General features: G+C 48.1%; 1 protein-coding gene and 1 long non-coding RNA gene across 5 annotated transcripts in view; one reads left to right on the top strand and one right to left on the bottom strand.

The window, feature by feature from the left end:
- The window catches only part of COMP (cartilage oligomeric matrix protein), a 39,124-nt gene extending 23,957 nt beyond the window's left edge, over nt 1-15,167 (bottom strand). The window contains exons 1-4 of one of the 3 annotated variants that reach the window (XM_080988893.1): nt 15,084-15,167; nt 4,295-4,346; nt 2,992-3,164; nt 1,562-1,699 (exon numbers count right to left, since the gene is read on the bottom strand). In XM_080988893.1, coding sequence (XP_080845019.1) covers nt 1,562-1,699; nt 2,992-3,164; nt 4,295-4,346; nt 15,084-15,149 — 429 coding nt within the window. In that variant the 5' untranslated portion in view covers nt 15,150-15,167. Of the gene's footprint in view, nt 1-1,561; nt 1,700-2,991; nt 3,165-4,294; nt 4,347-5,307; nt 5,407-5,515; nt 5,552-15,083 lie in introns of those variants that run through there. The other 2 variants (XM_080988892.1, XM_080988891.1) reach the window with 2 other exon arrangements.
- LOC308467567 lies at nt 3,175-9,634 on the top strand. Of its 2 annotated transcripts, XR_013981223.1 has the most exons (4): nt 3,175-4,332; nt 7,382-7,544; nt 7,961-8,522; nt 9,279-9,634. It is a non-coding gene; the product is annotated as an uncharacterized lncRNA (long non-coding RNA). The 2 variants fall into 2 exon arrangements; XR_013981224.1 differs by having other exon boundaries at nt 7,961-9,634.
- Nucleotides 15,168-19,479: the final 4,312 nt, after the last annotated feature.

Below are 19,479 nucleotides of genomic sequence, written 5' to 3'. Positions count from 1 at the left end.
GCAGAATACAGTGGCACTATTACTTCCCTTGATCTAGATGCTATACTCCTATTGATGCAGCCCAGAATTGCATTGGCAAGTAATTGGACCAAGTGCAGGGTGAAGATACTGGGTGAAGATGGCCCAGAGGTATGCTTGCATCTGAGCGGCCTTGTATAGAGGCACTGCTAGGACTATGACCCAGAGACAGGACCCTTCCAGCCTGCTGCTGGTAGCCTTCCTGCAACCACTGTGGTGCCCTTCAGCTGCTCTACAGCACAACTTCAAAAATGGAAACAGGAGCAGAAATTGCTGGTATCCATTTATTCACCCCGGAACCAAAACCAACCTGGCAAATACTGTATGGTATTTGCTGTTGTTTTCTGCTGTCAGTTCACAAATGATTCGTAACGATTACATACACCCATCTCCATTCTCATTGAAATGAATGGGGTTGGAATAATGCAAAGGCAAATTGAATTTTTTTAAAAATTGAATTGACATTGATATACCGGTACTTTATTGTCACTTGTACAACTTGTATACAGTGAGATTACACGAGCACCCGCCACTCAGCTCTCTTAGTCTTCATTCCTCTCGTTTACTGACGCACACCCACCAAACCCGAAAGCCAGTTGCCCTGTTGTTATCTTTTCATTCAGCAGCCTAACAGCCCATGGACAGAAGCTGTTCTTTACCCTGTTGGTGCGACTAATCATGCTTCTATATCTTCTGCCTGAGGGCAGAAGATCAAGAAAGTGCTGGTTCTTCTGCTATTTCATCCAACGGATTCACGGGACAGCCCATAATATCTTGTGCTGTATTTGCCACCCTCTGTAGGCACTTCCTATCAGTTGATGTCAAACCAGCGTCCTACACTGTGATGCAGTAGGAAAGGACACTTTCTGTTGTGGACCAGTAGAAGGAGATCATCAAATGTTGATTGACATCCTTCTTTCGCAATACTCTGAGGAGATGGAGCCTCTGTTGGGCTTTCTTAACCACGTGGGTTGTGTTTATTTTCCAAGTAAGGTCTTCACTGAGATAAACTCCTAGGCAGAGACTCTCTCCACACAGCCCTCCCCGATGTTCAGTGGGGCTAGTTCTCCTCTCTTCCTCTGAAATTCCAACACCATCTCCTTTGTCTTGCTGATATTAATGTGCAAGTTGTTCCCTAGGCACCATGAATATATTTTTTGGACCTCCCCTCTATACGCTGATTCGTCTCCACCTGTTATTAAACCCATTATGGTTTAATTTACAAAATGGATTGTAGGCTACATAATTTCACCAGAGAAGACAAGAGAGGCGGATGACATGGCCTTGGGCGGGAGACGAACCGCAGCAGAAGAGAAACAGGATGTTGGGCGGAACAGCAGGCGATGCCTTCTTCCATCCCTGTTCCTATCAGCCCTCCTACGTGCAGGCCTTGGGAGCATAAACAGGCTGCCTGGCCCCTGACTTCAAGGAATGGCAAAGAAATGGAAAACTGGGAAGAACCCTGCTCCACCCCCCTTCTCTTTCCGCAGCTGTGCTCACCCCCCCATCAGAGGGCAGAAGATCCTACTCTCTGAGGAGTTACCTGTTTGTTTGCCCTGGCGAAAGCCAGACCGACTCCTTCCAGTATGGGGCCAGTGTAGCCAGGAGGGCAGGGGTTGCAGTGGAAGCCGGGGGCTGTGTTGACGCACTGGACTCTGGGGAAGCAGGGGTTCGCTGCACACTGCAATGAGAAAAGGTTTCGCTTATTTGTGCATGATTAGAGCATCGCTAAAGGACACAGGTGGCGCTGTGGGTTAAACCATAGAGCCTAGGACTTGCGAATCAGAAGGTTGGCGGTTCGAATCCCCATGACGGGCTGAGCTCCCGTTGCTCGGTCCCTGCTCCTGCCAACCTAGCAGTTCGAAAGCACGTCAAATTGCAAGTAGATAAATAGGTACCGCTCCAGCGGGAAGGTAAATGGCGTTTCCGTGCGCTGCTCTGGTTCGCCAGAAGTGGCTTAGTCATGCTGGCCACATGACCCGGAAGCTGTACGCCGGCACCCTCGGCCAATAAAGCGAGATGAGCGCCGCAACCCCAGAGTCGGCCATGACTGGATCTAATCAGGGGTCCCTTAACCTTTATAGCATCGCTATAACAGTGGCTTTCAAACGGGTGTGTGTGTGTTTGCGGTTCTGGTAACACCATTTGGGACACTGGCTTGCATTCCCTCCTTTGCACCACTACCCCCTCCCATGGCAATCTCCTTGGATCGGGTCCTTCCCCCACCGTCACATTCTTAGTTGGAGCAAGGTGAAAATGAGGCCAGTGAACTTGTCCAACATGCCTCCCCCATTGTGTGAATCATGAATACCTCCCATAATTCTATGGGGTTCTGGAACACCGGCCTTCAAACAGAAAATAGACAATTTGGTATGGGGGTGGGAGTGGGAGCCAATCCTTTTGCTCTGCGAAGAACTGTGTGTGTTTGTGGGGCAGGGGAACCCAAGCCAATCTTAGTGCTTGCCCTCCACTCCCAAGCCAGTTGAGGAAAAAAGATTCAGAAGAGATCTATGGGGTGGTGGACCTGCCCCAAAGTGAAAGACTTCTGGGAAAAGATTTATAATGAATCGAAAAAAATGTTGAAATATACATTTATTAAGAAACCAGAAGCCTTTCTACTTGGAATAATAGGTTTGGAATTGCCTTTACGTTAATGTTAAAATGAGAAGAAAGAAAGATGTAAATTGACTAAGTAAATTTTATGGGAAAATAGTTTTGGAAAACTGTTACAGTGGAGTATAGGGAAACTCAGCTAGGGGGGATTCGAGGAAGTCATTCAACAATGTTAACAAAAGTGGAATCATTACAGCAAGGATAAATGTTTGCCTATTTGTTTGTTTTTGATTTTTTTGTATGTTATAAATTGGAAAACCAGGGGAAAAAAATTGAAAAACAAAAACAAAAACAGAAGAGATCTATGGCTTTCTCCTGCCTCCCATCTTTTACGCAGAAGGAAAGGCGGAACCTCCTGACCTCGTCGATGTCGGTGCAGTGGGTCCCGTTGCCCGTGTAGCCCAGAGGACAGGCCCCACAGCGGTAGCCGGTGGGGGTGTCTGTGCATGTGACGCCGGGGAAGCAAGGATTCGGGTAGCAGCGATTAAGAGCCGCCACGCTGATGCCGGGGCCAGTTGCTCCTGTACCAATCCCTGGAAGACAAGGAAACAAAGGAGTTGGGCTGCCCCCACTGGAGGCTGGTCTGTTAGGGGCGAATGGGGCACTGCCCCAGCAACCAACCTCCTGTCTGCCCTCTCCCTCACAGCCAGCTGGCCGCCATATTCCTCTTCCTTCCTCTCAAGCCACGTTAACACCATACATTTAAAGCATTATGGCGCCCCTTGAAACAGCCATGGCCTGAAGCGAGATGAGCGCCGCAACCCCATAAACCCCTTTGACTGGACTTAACCATCCAGGGAACCTTTATCTAACGACTGAGCCTAGGGCTTGCCGATCAGAAGGTCGGTGGTTCGAATCCCCACGACGGGGTGAGCTCCCGTTGCTCGGTCCCTGCTCCTGCCCACCTAGCAGTTTGAAAGTATGCCAGTGCAAGTAGATAAATAGGTACCACTCTTGCAGGAAGGTAAACGGCGTTTCTGTGCGCTGCTCTGGTTCGCCAGAAGCGGCTTAAGCATGCTGGCCACATGACCCAGAAAAACTGTCTGCGGACAAACGTTGGCTCCCTTGGCCTGTAAAGCGAGATGAGCGCCGCATCCCCGGAGTCGGCCACGACTGGAACTAACGGTCAGGGGTCCCTTTACCCGTGTGGTGCTGATAATACCAAGGTTGCAGGTTCGATCCCCACATGGGGCAGCTGCACATTATTTCTGCCTTGCAGGGGATTGGACGAGATGATGCTCAGAGCTGCTATGTGCTGGAGCAGGACTAGCAGCTGCCATTAGTGGGTTGCCAGGGAGCAAGGGAGAGGGAGAAAGGCCGGGCTGGTTGTCCTTCAGCTGCAGCCAGGCAGAAATTGCAGTGCACACCCAGCCATGCGCTATTAGGCGATTAGGGGCCACGCCTTGGGTGGTGCGCTCAGGCGGCAGTGCTCTGGCCCCTTACGGCTGGCTGGTTGCACCTGGTAGCTGAGATGAAATCTGGTTGCAATAAGGACCTTATGGTCCTCTCCCTCTTTTGCAGGAGGGGACGCCTGGGGGCCAGGATGCCTCTGGGCATGCACAAAGCGCCATTCACTCCAATTGCTAGCTTTTAAGGAATGCATCTCATTTTAAACTCTTCCAAGAAATGGGTCTGTATGGAGATACCTTTGACACAGACTTACCACAAGCATCGCACTCCATCACGGTGTTCTTCAAGAAGGTGAGCTCCTTGATCTGCAAAACAATGGTGAAAATAAACACCAGTTTACAGACCCTTCCTTGGTGACTGGGGGTGGTGGTGGGGTGGTGGGAGGGGAGGAAAGCTCAGTTTCCGACCCAAAGGCCAAGTATACAAAAGCAGAGCCGAGCTGAAATGTCCCAGGCGACATGCTTCTGAGAAAAATTATTTCTGAGGTTTTTCTTCTTCTGAACCTCCTGGAACAAAAGAAAGCCCTTAGCAAAAGTTGCTCTCAATATTGTTCTGTCCCAACCTTGTGGGGTGGTTGTTGCTTTTGATGATGACGATAACAATAACAATAATAATAATAATAATTAATAATATTTATAGCCCGCCCTTCCCGGTTCAGAAACCAGGCTCAGGGCAGCTAACAACAAATTTAAAACATTTAATTGATGCAACAAAAACAGCATAAAATACAGTATAAAACGTGAATAACAATAAATTCAGAATTCAAAAATTAATTTAGTGGGAAGATCCATCCAATAAACATTAGAGGATCACCAGGGCTAGCTGGCTAAGTTAGTCCTATTTTATAAAAGCTTTTATTAACTTTTTGAAAGAAACAAAAAATATAGTCCACAGAAGTAACAAAATGCAACATGATGGTAGTTCCATCAAGACTGGAAACAGTCCTGATGAAATCCAGACATGCAGTATGGTGGATCCTAACACTTTAGGTGGGCAACCCGGCCAGATGGGTTGTAGTAAAATTGAATTTAAACTTCACACTAATAAGTCTCTCCGAAGATTTCCATCCGTTTCTCCAAGTGTGTGTTGTGTTTCTAATAGGGACGTGGGTGGAGCTGTGGTCTAAACCACTGAGCCTCTTGGGCTTGCTGATCAGTAGGTCAGTGGTTCGAATCCCCGTGACGGGGTGAGCTCCCGTTGCTCTGTCCCAGCTCCTGCCAACCTGGCAGTTCAAAAGCACACTGGTGGAAGTAGATAAATAGGTACCACTGTGGCGGGAAGGTAAACAGCATTTCCATGGGCTCTGGCTTCCATCACGGTGTCCCGTTGCGCCAGGAGTGCTTTAATCATGCTGGCCACATGACCCGGAAAACTGTCTGTGGACAAATGCCGGCATCCGCGGCCTGAAGGCAAGATGAGTGCCGCAACCCCAGAGTTGCCTTTGACTGGACTTCACTGTCCAGGGGTCCTTTACCTTTCTGCCTTTACTTGTCATGTACCACCCCTGGATTCTGGGATGGATCCAACTAAATATCCAGACCATACATTTAAAGCAGTTTTATACCACTTTAAACTGTCATGGCTTCCCTCCCAAAGAATCCTGGGAGCTGTAGTTTGTTGCTGAGAATGGTCCCATTTCCTTTACAGAGTTATAATTCCCAGAATTCCTTGGGAAGAGCAACTGACTGCTGCGTTCAGCATTGACTGGTGATTCCTATGTGGAATAATAATAATACAGTGATACCTCAGAATACCTAACAGGATATCTAATCCTGTTTAGAATCCGCCACCCCAATTTCCCCCCTCTTTCTGGCCTTGCTGTCTTTAGTTGCAGACTATATTGATGAGGCCAGAACATAATTTTTGGAGGGGAGGGGGCTGCCATTTTTCTCCCATGATGCCCTGGGATGATGCTAGAATGCTGCAGCTAGATAACACCAGTCCTGAAAGACCTGCATTGGTTCCCAGTACGTTTCCAAGCACAATTCAAAGTGTTGGTGCTGACCTTGAAAGCCCTAAATCAGGCTTCCTCAACCTCGGCCCTCCAGATGTTTTGAGACTACAATTCCCAGCATCCCTGACCACTGGTCCTGCTAGCTAGGGATCATGGGAGTTGTAGGCCAGAAATATCTGGAGGGCCGAGGCTGAGGAAGCTTGCCCTAAATGGCCTCAGCCCAGTATACCTGAAGGAAGGTCTCCACCCCCATTGTTCAGCCCAGACCCTGAGGTCTAGCTCCCAGGGCCTTCTGGCAGTTCCCTCGCTGTGAGGGCCTTTTTGGTAGTGGCGCCTACCCTGTGGGACACCCTCCCATCATAAGGAACTATAGAGATAAAAACTGTTAATGTTTTTCATTATATCTTACTGTGTTTTAATTTGTTGGAAGTGGCCAGAGTGGCTGGTGCAACCTGATGATGATAATAATAATAATAATAATAATAATAATAATAATAATTTGCTGGCACCAGCTGAAGATGTGCCTTTTTGCAGAGCCATAGCTACAGGGGCAGGGGGGTGGCGCTGTGGGTTAAACCACACAGCCTAGGACTTGCCGATCAGAAGGTCGGTGGTTCGAAATGCCGTGACGGGGTGAGCTCCCGTTGCTCGGTCCCTGCTCCTGCCCACCTAGCAGTTTGAAAGCACATCAAAGTGCAAGTACCGTATTTTTTGCTCTATAAGACTCACTTTTTCCCTCCTAAAAAGTAAGGTGAAATGTGTGTGTGTGTTATGGAGCGAATGCAGGCTGCACAGCTATCCCAGAAGCCAGAACAGCAAGAGGGATTGTTGCTTTCACTGCGCAGCAATCCCTCTTGCTGTTCTGGCTTCTGAGATTCAGAATTTTTTTTTTTCTTGTTTTCCTCCTCCAAAAACTAGGTGCGTCTTGTGGTCTGGTGCGTCTTATAGAGCGAAAAATACGGTAGATAAACAGGTACCGCTCCGGCGGGAAGGTAAATGGCGTTTCCATGCGCTGCTCTGGTTCGCCAAAGCGGCTTAGTCCTGCTGGCCACATGACCCAGAAGCTGAACGCCGGCTCCCTCGGCCAATAAAGCGAGATGAGCGCCTCAACCCCAGAGTCGGTCACGACTGGACCTAATGGTCAGGGGTCCCTTTACCTTTAGCTACAGGGGCAGGGGCCAGTTGTTGGTTTTTTTGCCCCGGGTGAAACCTCCAGAGGGGCGCCATAGAGGCTCCCAACCTGCTTGTGTGTGTGTACACAAATGTGCATGGGGGGGGTGTGCCAATCTGGGTCTTTGACCCGGGTGAAATAAAGCCTAGTTTCGCCCCTGCTTTTTGCCCAGGGTGGAGGTAACGAGGCCAAATGCCAATTAATGTATTGCCCAGTGTGTGCCGTTTTGAGTTCCCTAGGGGCGTTCCTGAGAAAAACGAGGGACTATCTGTTAAAACTGGCTTGGTAGATAAAGTCTGGACCCCGTTCCCATCTGGATTTGGCCTTGAAGGCAGGAAGAACTACCCCAGCCGGGGAACAGCAGAAGGTCTACTTGAGGTAATCACCTCATCCGGCAGAAAGCTGGAGGGTCACCGTTTGCTTTCCAGCTTGCAATTAAACTGTTGCCAACGTGTTGCGGTTTTTTAAGAAGCTTTAATCTAACCCAGACCTTCCTGTAAACCTGGGCAGTGCAGGCCTAAAGGGACCCGTGGTAGTTTTAGCTTCCACTGCCAGATTTTTTATTTATTTTAATTTCTTTTTGCGTTTTGTGGGTGGATGGTTTGTATATTTCAGGAGAAACTGACAAACACCACCCAACCTCAAAGTGACAAGGGCATGCGCGGCCTTATTTTGGAGATGTGCCCCCTTTTGAAAACGTATATTTCGAAAGGGCAGAGGGTGAAGATGGATGGGTGTGCAGTTAGAAGAGAGCAGCGCAAGAGCTTGTGAAAAGTTCCTTTTCTTTTTTCCAGAAATGGCAGAGCAAAGGAATAACCTTGTGAAGTGAAAGGATAAGAAACTCTGTCTTGCCAGAGTGGTGCATGCTCTAGTTATCTCCCGCTTGGACTACTGCCATGCGCTCTACGTGGGGCTACCTTTGAAGGTGACTCGGAAACTACAACTAATCCAGAATGCGGCAGCTAGACTGGGAGCGGCCGCTGGGACCACATAACACCGGTCCTGAGAGATCTACATTGGCTCCCGCTACGTTTCTGAGCACAATTCAAAGTGTTGGTGCTGACCTTGACAGCCCTAAACGGCCCAGTATCCCTGAAGGAGCGTCTCCACCCCCATTGCTCAGCCCGGACACCTGGGTCCATCTCCTGAGGGCCTTCTGGCGGTTCCCTCACTGCGAGAAGTGAGGTTACAGGGAACCAGACAGAGGGCCTTCTTGGTAGTGGCGCCCGCCCTGTGGAACACCCTCCCACCAGATGTAAAGGAAATAAGCAGCTATCTTCTTTTTAAAAGACATCTGAAGGCAGCCCTGTTTAGGGAAGTTTTTAATGTTTAATGCTGTATTGTTTTTAACACTTGGTTGGAAGCTGCCCAGAGTGGCTGGGGAAACTCAGCCAGATGGGCGGGGTATAAATAATAAATAATAATAATAATAATAATAATAATAATAATAATAATGTATATCTAGATGCTAGGATAGAGAGGATAAGGAAAACAGGAAGACACAATGAGAGGTAAAGGAGGTGTTGTGGGATTGGTGGAAGTCAATGTTTCTTTTTGTTTTTAATGTTTATATTATTAACTTGTAAGATATGGATTTGTGGTTTTGTGTTTTTTTGTACGCTGGTTTTCGTGTTTTGTGTATTGCTATTTTTCGATATTTTTCGTGCTGTTGTTGTTGTGTGGTAAATACTAATAAAATTTATTATTAAAAAAAGAAAAGAAATGGCAAAACAGAAGGAGCAAGGGAACTGCTTTGTGATATCAAACTAGACCCAACAGTGAGCAACCATGATGCCCCCCACCCAACAGCACAATAAAAAAAACTATCCCCTGTAATATGCTTCTAGTTGAAGGTAGGCTGCTCTTGATGGTGGAGGCTCGACTGACAGCGACAAAGTGCCAAATTAATTGTTAGTGCTGGGTCCATAAGTTGCCATAAGCCCCTCGTCTTCCTCAAGTGTAGTGGATTTTTGGAGAGGGTTGGTCTGAGTTTAATGGGTATGATATTAATGAATGTGATGGGCGGGAATAAATTAAGATGACTTTATGTAGAAATGATTTCTTGGGGAGGATGAGCGCATGTGATTGAAGGGGAATTGAACTGATCTGAAGCAAGGAGGGTTGGGAAATTAATTTGGGGGGGTGTCTTTGTGTAAATGAAAAGAAGAACGAACTGGGTGTGGGTAGCAAATGCATTGAATAATTCATCTGGGCTGATGTGGGTGGGGGATTATTCTGGTCTGCCCTTCCGTGACACTGAAAATCCAAATTTTAACTCCAGGCAATAGAAATTGCTAAGTTTATGGTCCAATCGGACCAAAAAATATTAAAAGAATGGGGACGTGCTAAAGAGCATATGAAAAAACATTGTTCTGGAGTAAGCCTATCGGTAGGTAATGAATGAAGCTTTGCAGGGTTAAAGAAAGAGAAAAATGATGCAAAAAGTATAAAGATAGAGCTAATCTACATTAGACACAACAATTTAGAAAGAGTAAAAATTTTGAGGCCTTAGAACAAAGGAAGGATGTCAATATGTGTATACATACGTAACGATTAGAATCATGATATGGTTTGATTTGTAGATGTGTGTTTTTGCTTTCTTTTCTTTTCTTTTCTTTTGTTTGTTTCTACTGCTTTATTTTTGATTTAATGTTTGTAATTTTTGTTGTAATTTTGCATTGAAAATAAATTTTTTTTAAAAAAGAAAGAAATGGCTAAGTTTATGCAGACCTCATTGTCCTCGTAAACCTCAAATCTTTTAAGTGCCTAGCCATACGACCAGACAGCCCACACCTCGTTGTTCCTCCCCAGAAGCTGCTATGTGCAGAGGTAGCCTGCCTCTGACCTTGGAAGCTCTACCTAGCCACTGACGCAAGCAGTGGCTGAAAGACTTTGCCCATGTTGATTCCCTCCCACAAAGCCTTAAGAACGTAAGCAGATCAGGCCAAACAGGGCCTCCAAAGTCCAGCATACTGTTCTTGCAGTGGCCAGTGTTTCCTGGGATAGGTACTCAAAAACATTGCTGCCTTCTACTGCGGAGGCAGCGCATATAGCCAATGTGGCTGGTAGCCACTGTGATAATAATAATAATAATAATAATAATAATAATAATAATAATAATTTTTTGCTCTCAATATTGTTCTGTCCCAACTTTGTGGGGTGTTTGTTAATAATAATAATAATAATAATAATAATAATAATAATAATATATTTATACCCCGCCCTTCCCGGTTCAGAAAACCGGTCTCGGGGCCGATAACAACAAATTTAAAACACTTGAAAACACTTAATTATAAAAGCAGCAGTATAAAATACGGTATAAATACTAGCTGGCTGAGTTGGTCCTACTTGGGCCAGTGAGGAGGCCAGGGGAGAATTAGCTGTGGGGTCTCTGATCGGATGATCTTTATAAAAGGGGAGGGGGAGGGAAAAGAAGGGAAATAAAAGATCAGGCTGAATTCAAATTAAAGCCTTTTCCTCCATGAATAGAGAATAGGGGGTCATTGATGGGGAGAGGGTCAATGCTTTCTGTTCCCCCAGTGGGCAACCGGACGCCATTATGAGAATCCTGCAAGCAGGACCTGAGTTCAAGAGCACTCTCCCTTCCTTCATAAAAGGGTTTTCTTTCTTTTTGAAAAGACAGGCCCCTGATGGACGGGACTGCTAGGTCCATCTGGCCCCCGGCGAGAGGCTTGCGAGCGGAGGCGTCCCAGCTGCCTGGGGAAGCTCTGACTTCATCTCGGCAAGGACGGCCGGAGAGGAACGCACGGCGGCGACTCCCCCCGGAGGCCCCCCGGCTCCGCAAGAGTTTGTCCTGGCACAGAGAGGGCCAGTCTGCTTTTCCAGTTTGCTGGCAGGGAGAGGCGGCCAGGGAGCCGGGGGTGGAAGGGAAAGCGCGTCTGGAATGTGGAGTTACACAAGAGAGAGGCAGCCGGACAAAGCACACTTTGGATGGCCAAGGGCGGAAGACCCCCAGACGATGCTTCGCCCTCAGAGCATCGGGGCACCCATCTTGCTGCCTGCCCTCCAACATTTCTCCAGTGGGAACAGGGGTGTCCTAAGGAAAAGCGGGACGTTCTGGGATCAAATCATAAACCGGGACAGCTTCTGTAAATCCAGGACTGTCCCTGGGAAATAGGGCTGTGATAGGAATTTTGAGGTCTTAAAGGTAAAGGGACCCCTGACCATTAGGTCCAGTCATGACCGTCTCTGGGGTTGCAGCGCTCATCTCGCTTTACTGGCCAAGGGAGCCGGCGTACAGCTTCTGGGTCATGTGGCCAGCATGACTAAGCCGCTTCTGGCGAACCAGAGCAGCACAGTATCCAATCAAGTGAGCATTAACAGGTGACCTGTCAGACAGGAGATAAACAACGAGCTCATATTTCTGTTGTAGACCGCCTTTTCTATGATGTAGGTATGATGTATCTGGGGTGGTGGTCTTGGGTTACTCCCCTTCTGTGATGTATGTATGATGTATGGAGGGGTGGTCTGGAGCTCCAGGGCAGGGAATTTAAATTGTCTATATAAGGCCTTGTGCGCCATTGTTCTGGGTTCCTCCTCCTTCTCCTGCGTGTGAGGGGAGCACCCTGTTGCAACAGATCAATAAAGATCAAGCTTACTAGCTGCTTTGCTTCTCAATATTCTCTGGTTGGCCTCTGTTATTTTCTCCTACCAATAGGGAACCTATGTAGGGACTCTATATGGGCTCTTGGATACCCCATAAGGGAAAAGGGCAGATTTTGTTTACAACAAGGGCACTTGGAGGGCCTAGGATGCTGGGAAAAAACACCCTCTGGGAAGCCAATGTGCTTCTCCTCTGCTATGTGGCATAGAGAGTCTGTTATGCTGACATTCCCACTAATACCAAATGCGGGTGTCCAGTGCCAACAGGGGCTGGAGCCCAAAGAAGGACCGTTGAGAAAGTGGGGCTTGAATCTCACTTGTGGGTTTTCTGCAATGGGCATCTGATGATCAGAGACCTATCCTTCCTTCTCCCCCTAGAGATTTATTTGCTCCTAACTGGAGAGGCAGGACATAAGCAGAGATCTGTTGGGTGGGCCAGAGGGAAATTCCACCCAACATTTTGTTTCCGCTGGGTGTGCAGCAAGGCACCTCTGGGGACAAGTAGACAAGTAAGGCAAAGTAAGGCAAAAGCACCTCCTCCCAAACTCGCCGCTGCCCTGTGGTCTGTCCCAATAATCTAGTCCTGGGGGTGGATAAATTAATTGGTCTAAATAAGGGGTGGGGAACTGTGGTGCACCCACAGCCTAATTTCCAGTGCCATGGGGGGGGGAATGAATGGAGTGATGGAAGGAAGCTGAGGGGGGTAGTCCTCTTCACACATCAGGGGTGCTCTGTCTCTCTCTTTTTGGGTGGGAAGGAATATGTCTAGGTTTGTCATTGCTTTTCTCCCAAGAAGCACGAAATTAAAAGATGCCTGCTTCTTAGGAGAAAAGCAATGACAAACCTAGACAGCATCTTAAAAAACAGAGACATCACCTTGCCAACAAAGGTCCCTATAGTTAAAGCTATGGTTTTCCCAGTAGTGATGTATGGAAGTGAGAGCTGGACCATAAAGAAGGCTGATCGACGCAGAATGGATGCTTTTGAATTCTGGTGCTGGAGGAGACTCTTGAGAGTCCCATGGACTGCAAGAAGATCAAACCTCTCCATTCTTAAGGGAATCAGCCCTGAGTGCTCACTGGAAGGACAGATCCTGAAGCTGAGGCTCCAAGACTTTGGCCACCTCATGAGAAGAGAAGACTCCCTGGAAAAGACCCTGATGTTGGGAAAGATGGAGGGCACAAGGAGAAGGGGACGACAGAGGACGAGATGGTGGGACAGTGTTCTCGAAGCTACCAGCATGAGTTTGACCAAACTGCGGGGGGCAGTGGAAGACAGGAGGGCCTGGCGTGCTCTGGTCCAGGGGGTCACGAAGAGGCGGACACGACTAAGCGACTAAACAACAACTATATATATATATATATATATATATATATATGAATGACCCTGTCCACTTTTAGCCCCTGACAGATTATCCCCAAGGGAATGTGACCCTCAATAGATTTTATTTATTTTTTAAAAAGCTCCCTCTCTCCCTTTCAGGAGATTTTGGAGGTTGGATTGGCCCAGACTTTCACTCTTTAGGTTCAGGATCCTTGCCATGTTCTCCCAGGTCACAATATTGTACCGTATTTTTCGCACCATAGGGCGCACCGGACCATAGGGCGCACCCAGTTTTTTGGGGGGGAAATAAAGGAAAAAAATTATTCCCCCCCCCCAGGCGCGGGGCTGGGGCGGGGGAAGCTCGAGCTTCCCCCGACCCCAGCCCCCAAACAGGCAGCTCTCTGCAAGCCGCGGGACCGCTCCCGCTGCTTGCGGAGAGGTGCGCAAAGCCTGGGCGCGCTGCTCTCAGCGCGCGCAGGCTTCGGCATGCTGGCAGCTCCCCGCAAGCAGCGGGACCGCTCCCGCTGCTTGCGGAGAGGTGCGCGAAGCCTGGGCGCGCTGCTCTCAGCGCGCGCAGGCTTCGGCATGCTGGCAGCTCTCCGCAAGCAGCGGGACCGCTCCCGCTGCTTGCGGAGAGGTGCGCGAAGCCTGGGCGCGCTGCTCTCAGCGCGCGCAGGCTTCGGCATGCTGGCAGCTCCCCGCAAGCAGCGGGAGCGGTCCCGCTGCTTGCGGAGAGGTGCGCGAAGCCTGGGCGCGCTGCTCTCAGCGCGCGCAGGCTTCGGCATGGTGGCAGCTCCCCGCAAGCAGCGGGACCGCTCCCGCTGCTTGCGGAGAGGTGCGCGAAGCCTGGGCGCGCTGCTCTCAGCGCGCGCAGGCTTCGGCATGCTGGCAGCTCTCCGCAAGCAGCGGGACCGCTCCCGCTGCTTGCAGAGAGGTGCGCGAAGCCTGGAGAGCGTGAGGGGTCGGTGCGCACCGACCCCTCTCGCTCTCCAGGCTTCAGCGAAAGCCTGCATTCGCACCATAGGAAGCACACACATTTCCCCTTCATTTTTGGAGGGGAAAAAGTGCGTCCTATGGTGCAAAAAATACGGTAATTGCCATAGCTGTCAACCTTCCCTTTTTTGCGGGAAATTCCCTTATTCCAGCACCGTTTCACGCTGCTTCCCGCTGCTATCCCGGATTGTTAGATATACCGTAGACTGTCCCTGGGACAGGTGAGGCTGCTGATCCCTTATTTTCAAATCTGAAAGTTGACAGCTATGGTAATTGCTTCTTGTCCATTATAATCAGGGCTACAGAATCAGTTCTTGGGGGTGTTCTCAAACGGTAGCCATGCTCAGACAGACCCACTGAAATGAAAGGGCACGGTTTAATCCAGTCCATTAGTTTAGGTGGATGCAATGCAAAAGAGGCTTCCCCAGGTGTAACAAGTAAGGTTACCAGACGTCCCCATTTCCCAGGGACGGTCCCCAGATTTACAAACCAGTCCCCATACAAAATCTATTGAAGTTGAAAAGTGTCCCCGGATTCATTGAAAAAAAAATCTGGTAACCTTTACCTAAAGCCAGGATTTGGCATCTGGGGTGGGATGCTGACCAACGTCACCCTGCAGCCTGCATCCTCCACTTGCAGTTTCTTTGCAAGTTTCTAGTCCTTATGAAAGCTTGGCAAGCACTAGAGAACACTGCAAATGAGGAAAATCCTACAGCTTGGGTTGGATAGAGGTGACCCCATGCAAAACAAATTATTACTCTACCAACAGTAGAATCCTGGAACTGAAATAATTATCAAATGCTTAAGGAAAACCGTTGTTGTTGTTATTTAAAAAAGATCTGGTATGCAAATAGCCTGTGTGCAATTAGTACATAATTTGATGGTGGGGAATGGCAATGTAGGGTTCAGGTGTTTTAATATTTTTCTCCTTTTTAACTTAAAAGGAGGAGGGTGCGACTGGCATCGCGCCTCCCTTACCTGCTGTTTCAGCAGTTCTGTGATCTGCCGCAGAACCTGGTTCGTCTCCCTCATCTCCGAGAGCATCTGGGGCGAAAGGTCTCCGCCTGCAATGAGAATGCATCGGATATTTTCCCGTTACTTCACGGCGCAAGAGAATCACGGGGCTGACTCTGAGCTAAGGCGCCTGCTCAGCCCCGTATTCAGCCTTTTGAACACAATTATCTGACCAGTTAGAAATCTCAGAGGAGCTGCCTGCCTGAGTCACTTCAGAGAAACCATGAATTGGGAACAAGGTATACCAGTTAAGCAGAGAAGCCATCTTCAGTCACGCTCTCTCAAAGTAAAGCAGCAAAACCAGCTTTTTTCCCTCTTTTTACAATTAAAATCTGCCCCCCTTGCAGTTAAAGTTTCAATCAACTTTTGTTTTAGTTGATTAATCTATTCACAGAGATAATTCAGTTTGGTGGCACCTGAGACCCAACCCCTGCTCCCTGCTCTTTGTCCAGCCAGCCACCTCAACCGATCAACTGCTGCGATTGCTGTCCAGCAACAGGTAGCTTGCATCGGAATAGGGAGGTTCCATTTTTGCTATCTTGACCAACAGCCATTGATAGACCTCTCCTTCTCCATGAATTTATCTAATTCCCCCTCCCCACTTTAAAGCCATCCGGCTGCTGCTGCAGCAACATCTCGTGGCAGTGAGTTCCACAAGTTTAATTATCTGCTGAGTGACACAGTGAAATTCATTTTGTGGATTGGTTGAGATTAAATGGATGAACCCAAGTGAGGAAATACTATGCAAGAAAGAGGATATTACACACACACACACACACACACACACATTTCTATCCACTTTTTCTTCATCTATACTTTATCAAGTACCTTCTTAATCACTTTTCCCCGTTAAACGAAAACCTCCATTTTTTTTTAGGGGAGGGCCTATAGCCTAGTGGGTAGAGCAGGTTCAAACCCAGCACCTCCAAGGAATCTCTCCCTGCCTGAGCTCTTGGGACAGCTGCTGCCAGTCAGTGCAGACAAGACTGCACTAGATGGGCTAATGGCGGCTTCCTGTGTAGGGAATTGTAGAATTGTAGAGTTGGAAGGGACCACGAGGGTCATCTAGTCCAACCCCCTGCAACGCAGGACTCTTTTTGTCCAACCTGGGGCTCGAACACACGACCCTGAGTTCAAGAGCCCTCACGCTCTGCGGCAGGCATTGGCAAACTCAGCCCTCCAGATGTTTTGGGACTACAACTCCCATCATCCCTAGCTAGCAGAACCAGTGGTCAAGGATGATGGGAGTTGTAGTCCCAAAACATCTGGAGGGCCGAGTTTGCCGATGCCTGCTCTATGGACTGAGCTATCCCACAACAGGGTGCAAATAGGGACAGGATAACTTTGACCACCCTTTTCTTTCCCCACAACTCCTCAACGTCCTTTTTTAAGACAAGACAGGGCAGCTTGGGGTGCCCACGATCAGATACAATAATAATAATAATAATAATAATAATAAATTTTATTTATACCCCACCCTCCCCAGCCAAGACCAGGCTTAGGGCGGCTAACACCAGGTATAAAAACAATTGATTAAAATACAAATTGTGGTATGTGCACATCTGTGGAGCTAAAACTTCAGGGTTAACTGGTGTTTGTGTGTGTGTGTGTGTGTGCCTGCCTGTAATTGCAATTACACAAGTTGTTCCAACCCCAATTAAGCCCTGCAAACCGACAGCTCTTCATCCACCCCACCCTGCAAGGTAAATGGTCCAGAAGCTCGTTCCACAAGTCCGTTCCTGCTCAAACTTACAAAGCCTCGGGTTTTTTAGACTTTAAAAGGTTGCAGCTTCCAGTGTTAGGTCATATGCCCCCCCCCCCCAAAAAAAAAACACACGTCAGGAAATATTCTCCAAACCCCACCAAATGACTTGCCCCCACAATTGCAGAACAGCCATTTCAGGTTGTGACTGAGGTGTCACAGCTCTGCTGAATGAGCCCCAGAGACTCTTTCTAGACAGGGTATGAAATGCGTCCCTTGAAAGTGATTTGTAGTATTATTATTATTATTGTTGTTGTTGTTGTTGTTGTTGTTGTTGTTGTTGCAATCCAGGGCTAGGAGCTGCCTCAGGGAGACCCGCTTTCATTCTGGTTTTGGGAAGAGGAGCTAATCCTCTCTTCCCCCCACCCTAGCAAAAACCACCTCCCTCCCTCCCTCAGTTTTGATCTGCCAGGATGCTGGGCAGGGGGCCTTCTTTGTAGTGGCACCAACACTTTGATCTACTCACTCTCCTCCAAAGCCTGGCGCCTCTAAGACCTCCCACCTGCATCTATGCCATTATTATTATATGTAATAATAATAATAATAATAATAATAATAATAAATAATAATAATAATAATTTATACTCCGCCCATCTGGCTGGGTTTCCCCAGCCACTCTGGGCAGCTTCCAACAGAATATTAAAATACAATAGTCTATTAAACATTAAAAGCTTCCCTAAACAGGGCTGCCTTCAGATGTCCTCTAAAAGTCTGGTAGTTGTTCTTCTCTTTGACATCTGGTGGGAGGGTGCCACCACCGAGAAGGCCCTCTGCTTGGTTCCCTGTAACCTCACTTCTCGCAGGGAGGGAACCGCCAGAAGGCCCTCGGTGCTGGACCTCAGTGTCCAGGCAGAACGAAGGGGGTGGAGACGCTCCTTCAGGTATACAGGATGGAGGCCATTTAGGGCTTTACAGGTCAGCACCAACACTTTGAATTGTGCTCGGAAATGTAGCTGCTCATTGGGCTTGACAAAGTCTCTGGCAGGCTCTGCCCACCCCTTCCCAGGAGTGAACTGTGCTCCTAACGAGACCGTTATTGATTATTGCTCATCCATCCTGGTGCGATAAAAGCCCTCATCACTGAGGACTGCTCACATGCCCTGACTGAACCATTGGTAGAGAGGAGCACCTTTAAAACTTTTTAAACAAATATAAAATTAATAATACTCCCCGCCCCCATTCAGGGCATACACACTGCCCCCCCCCATTTTCAATAAGGACACTCTGCCTATTTTCTGGTATTCTGCCCCTCTCCACCACTCAGTGTTTCCATCCCCCCCTTTTATTTTTTGGGGCGATGCTTTTTTTAAAATGGTCTGGAATCACGCAGGATCTTGTGTTCCTGTCTTGCTGTTGGAAATCATACAGCCCCTAAATCTCCCTTTCTCGTTTCCATGTCAAGTGACAAAGCGTTAATTCAGCTTGCAAGTGGGGAGGTTTGCCTGTTGCCCAGGGACACCTCCAGATCAGGATGGAAAAGACCCCGGAGTCTGAAACCCTGGAGAGCCACAGCCAGCCAGTGGGTTCTTGTGGCAATGAGTTCCATGAGCTGACTATACCTGCTGGTGAGTTTTTTCACTGATCTGGCTCAACTGTGATGAGGCAAGCAAGAACACACTTCTTAAGGTAAAGGTAAAGGGACCCCTGACCATTAGGTCCAGTCGTGGCTGACTCTGGGGTTGCGGTGCTCATCTCGTTTTACTGGCCGAGGGAGCCAGTGTACAGCTTCCGCGTCATGTGGCCAGCATGACTAAGCCGCTTCTGGTGAACCAGAGAAGCGCACAAAAACGCTGTTTACCTTCCTGCCGGAGCAGTACCTATTTATCTACTTGCACTTTGACGTGCTTTCGAGCTGCTAGGTTGGCAGGAGCAGGGACCGAGCAACGGGAGCTCTCCCCGTCGCGGGGATTCGAACCGCCGACCTTCTGATCGGCAAGTCCTAGGCTCTGTGGTTTAACTCACAGCGCCACCCGTGTCCCACCAACACACTTCTTACTTGGGTCCAATTTCCAAGATATTTAGGAGGAGCCTCCTCTGCAAGAGGTCTGGAGGGTGGCAACACAAGAACAGGGCCTTTTCTGTGGTGGCTCCCTGCTTGTGGAATGCTCTCCCCAGGGAGGCCCGCCTGGTGCCTTCACTTCATATCTTTAGACACTAGGCAAAAACGTTCCTCTTCTCCCAGCCCTAGCCTTTTAAACTTGGGGGTGGGTATTGTTTCTGTTTGCTACTATATTATGTATTTTTGTGTTTTTATATTGTAAACCACCCAATGATCCTCAGATGAAGGGTGGAATGGAAATTTAAATCATCATCATCATCATTTTGCAATGCAGTTCTCCAGGCAAATAGTATGTGCATAAAGATGCATGCGTTAGTGAAAATATTTTTAAAATTGCTTGCAAAGTTTGTACAGTATGCAACATTGCATACCAAAAGGTATACCTTATGGAACTCCCTGCCGATTGAAATCAACATTTTTGTTTATGCAAACATACCCAGGCTGGACATGTCGATATTTTGACGTGTTTTAATATATTTTACTGCTAATTTTAATTATTTCCAAACATTTTAAACTACTTTCATTAATGTTTTTAATAT

The sequence above is a fragment of the Podarcis pityusensis genome (assembly GCF_964106645.2).
Source record: "Podarcis pityusensis genome assembly, chromosome: 18".
In the NCBI taxonomy this organism is placed as follows: domain Eukaryota; kingdom Metazoa; phylum Chordata; class Lepidosauria; order Squamata; family Lacertidae; genus Podarcis; species Podarcis pityusensis.
This window is presented reverse-complemented; position numbering and strand designations above follow the sequence as displayed.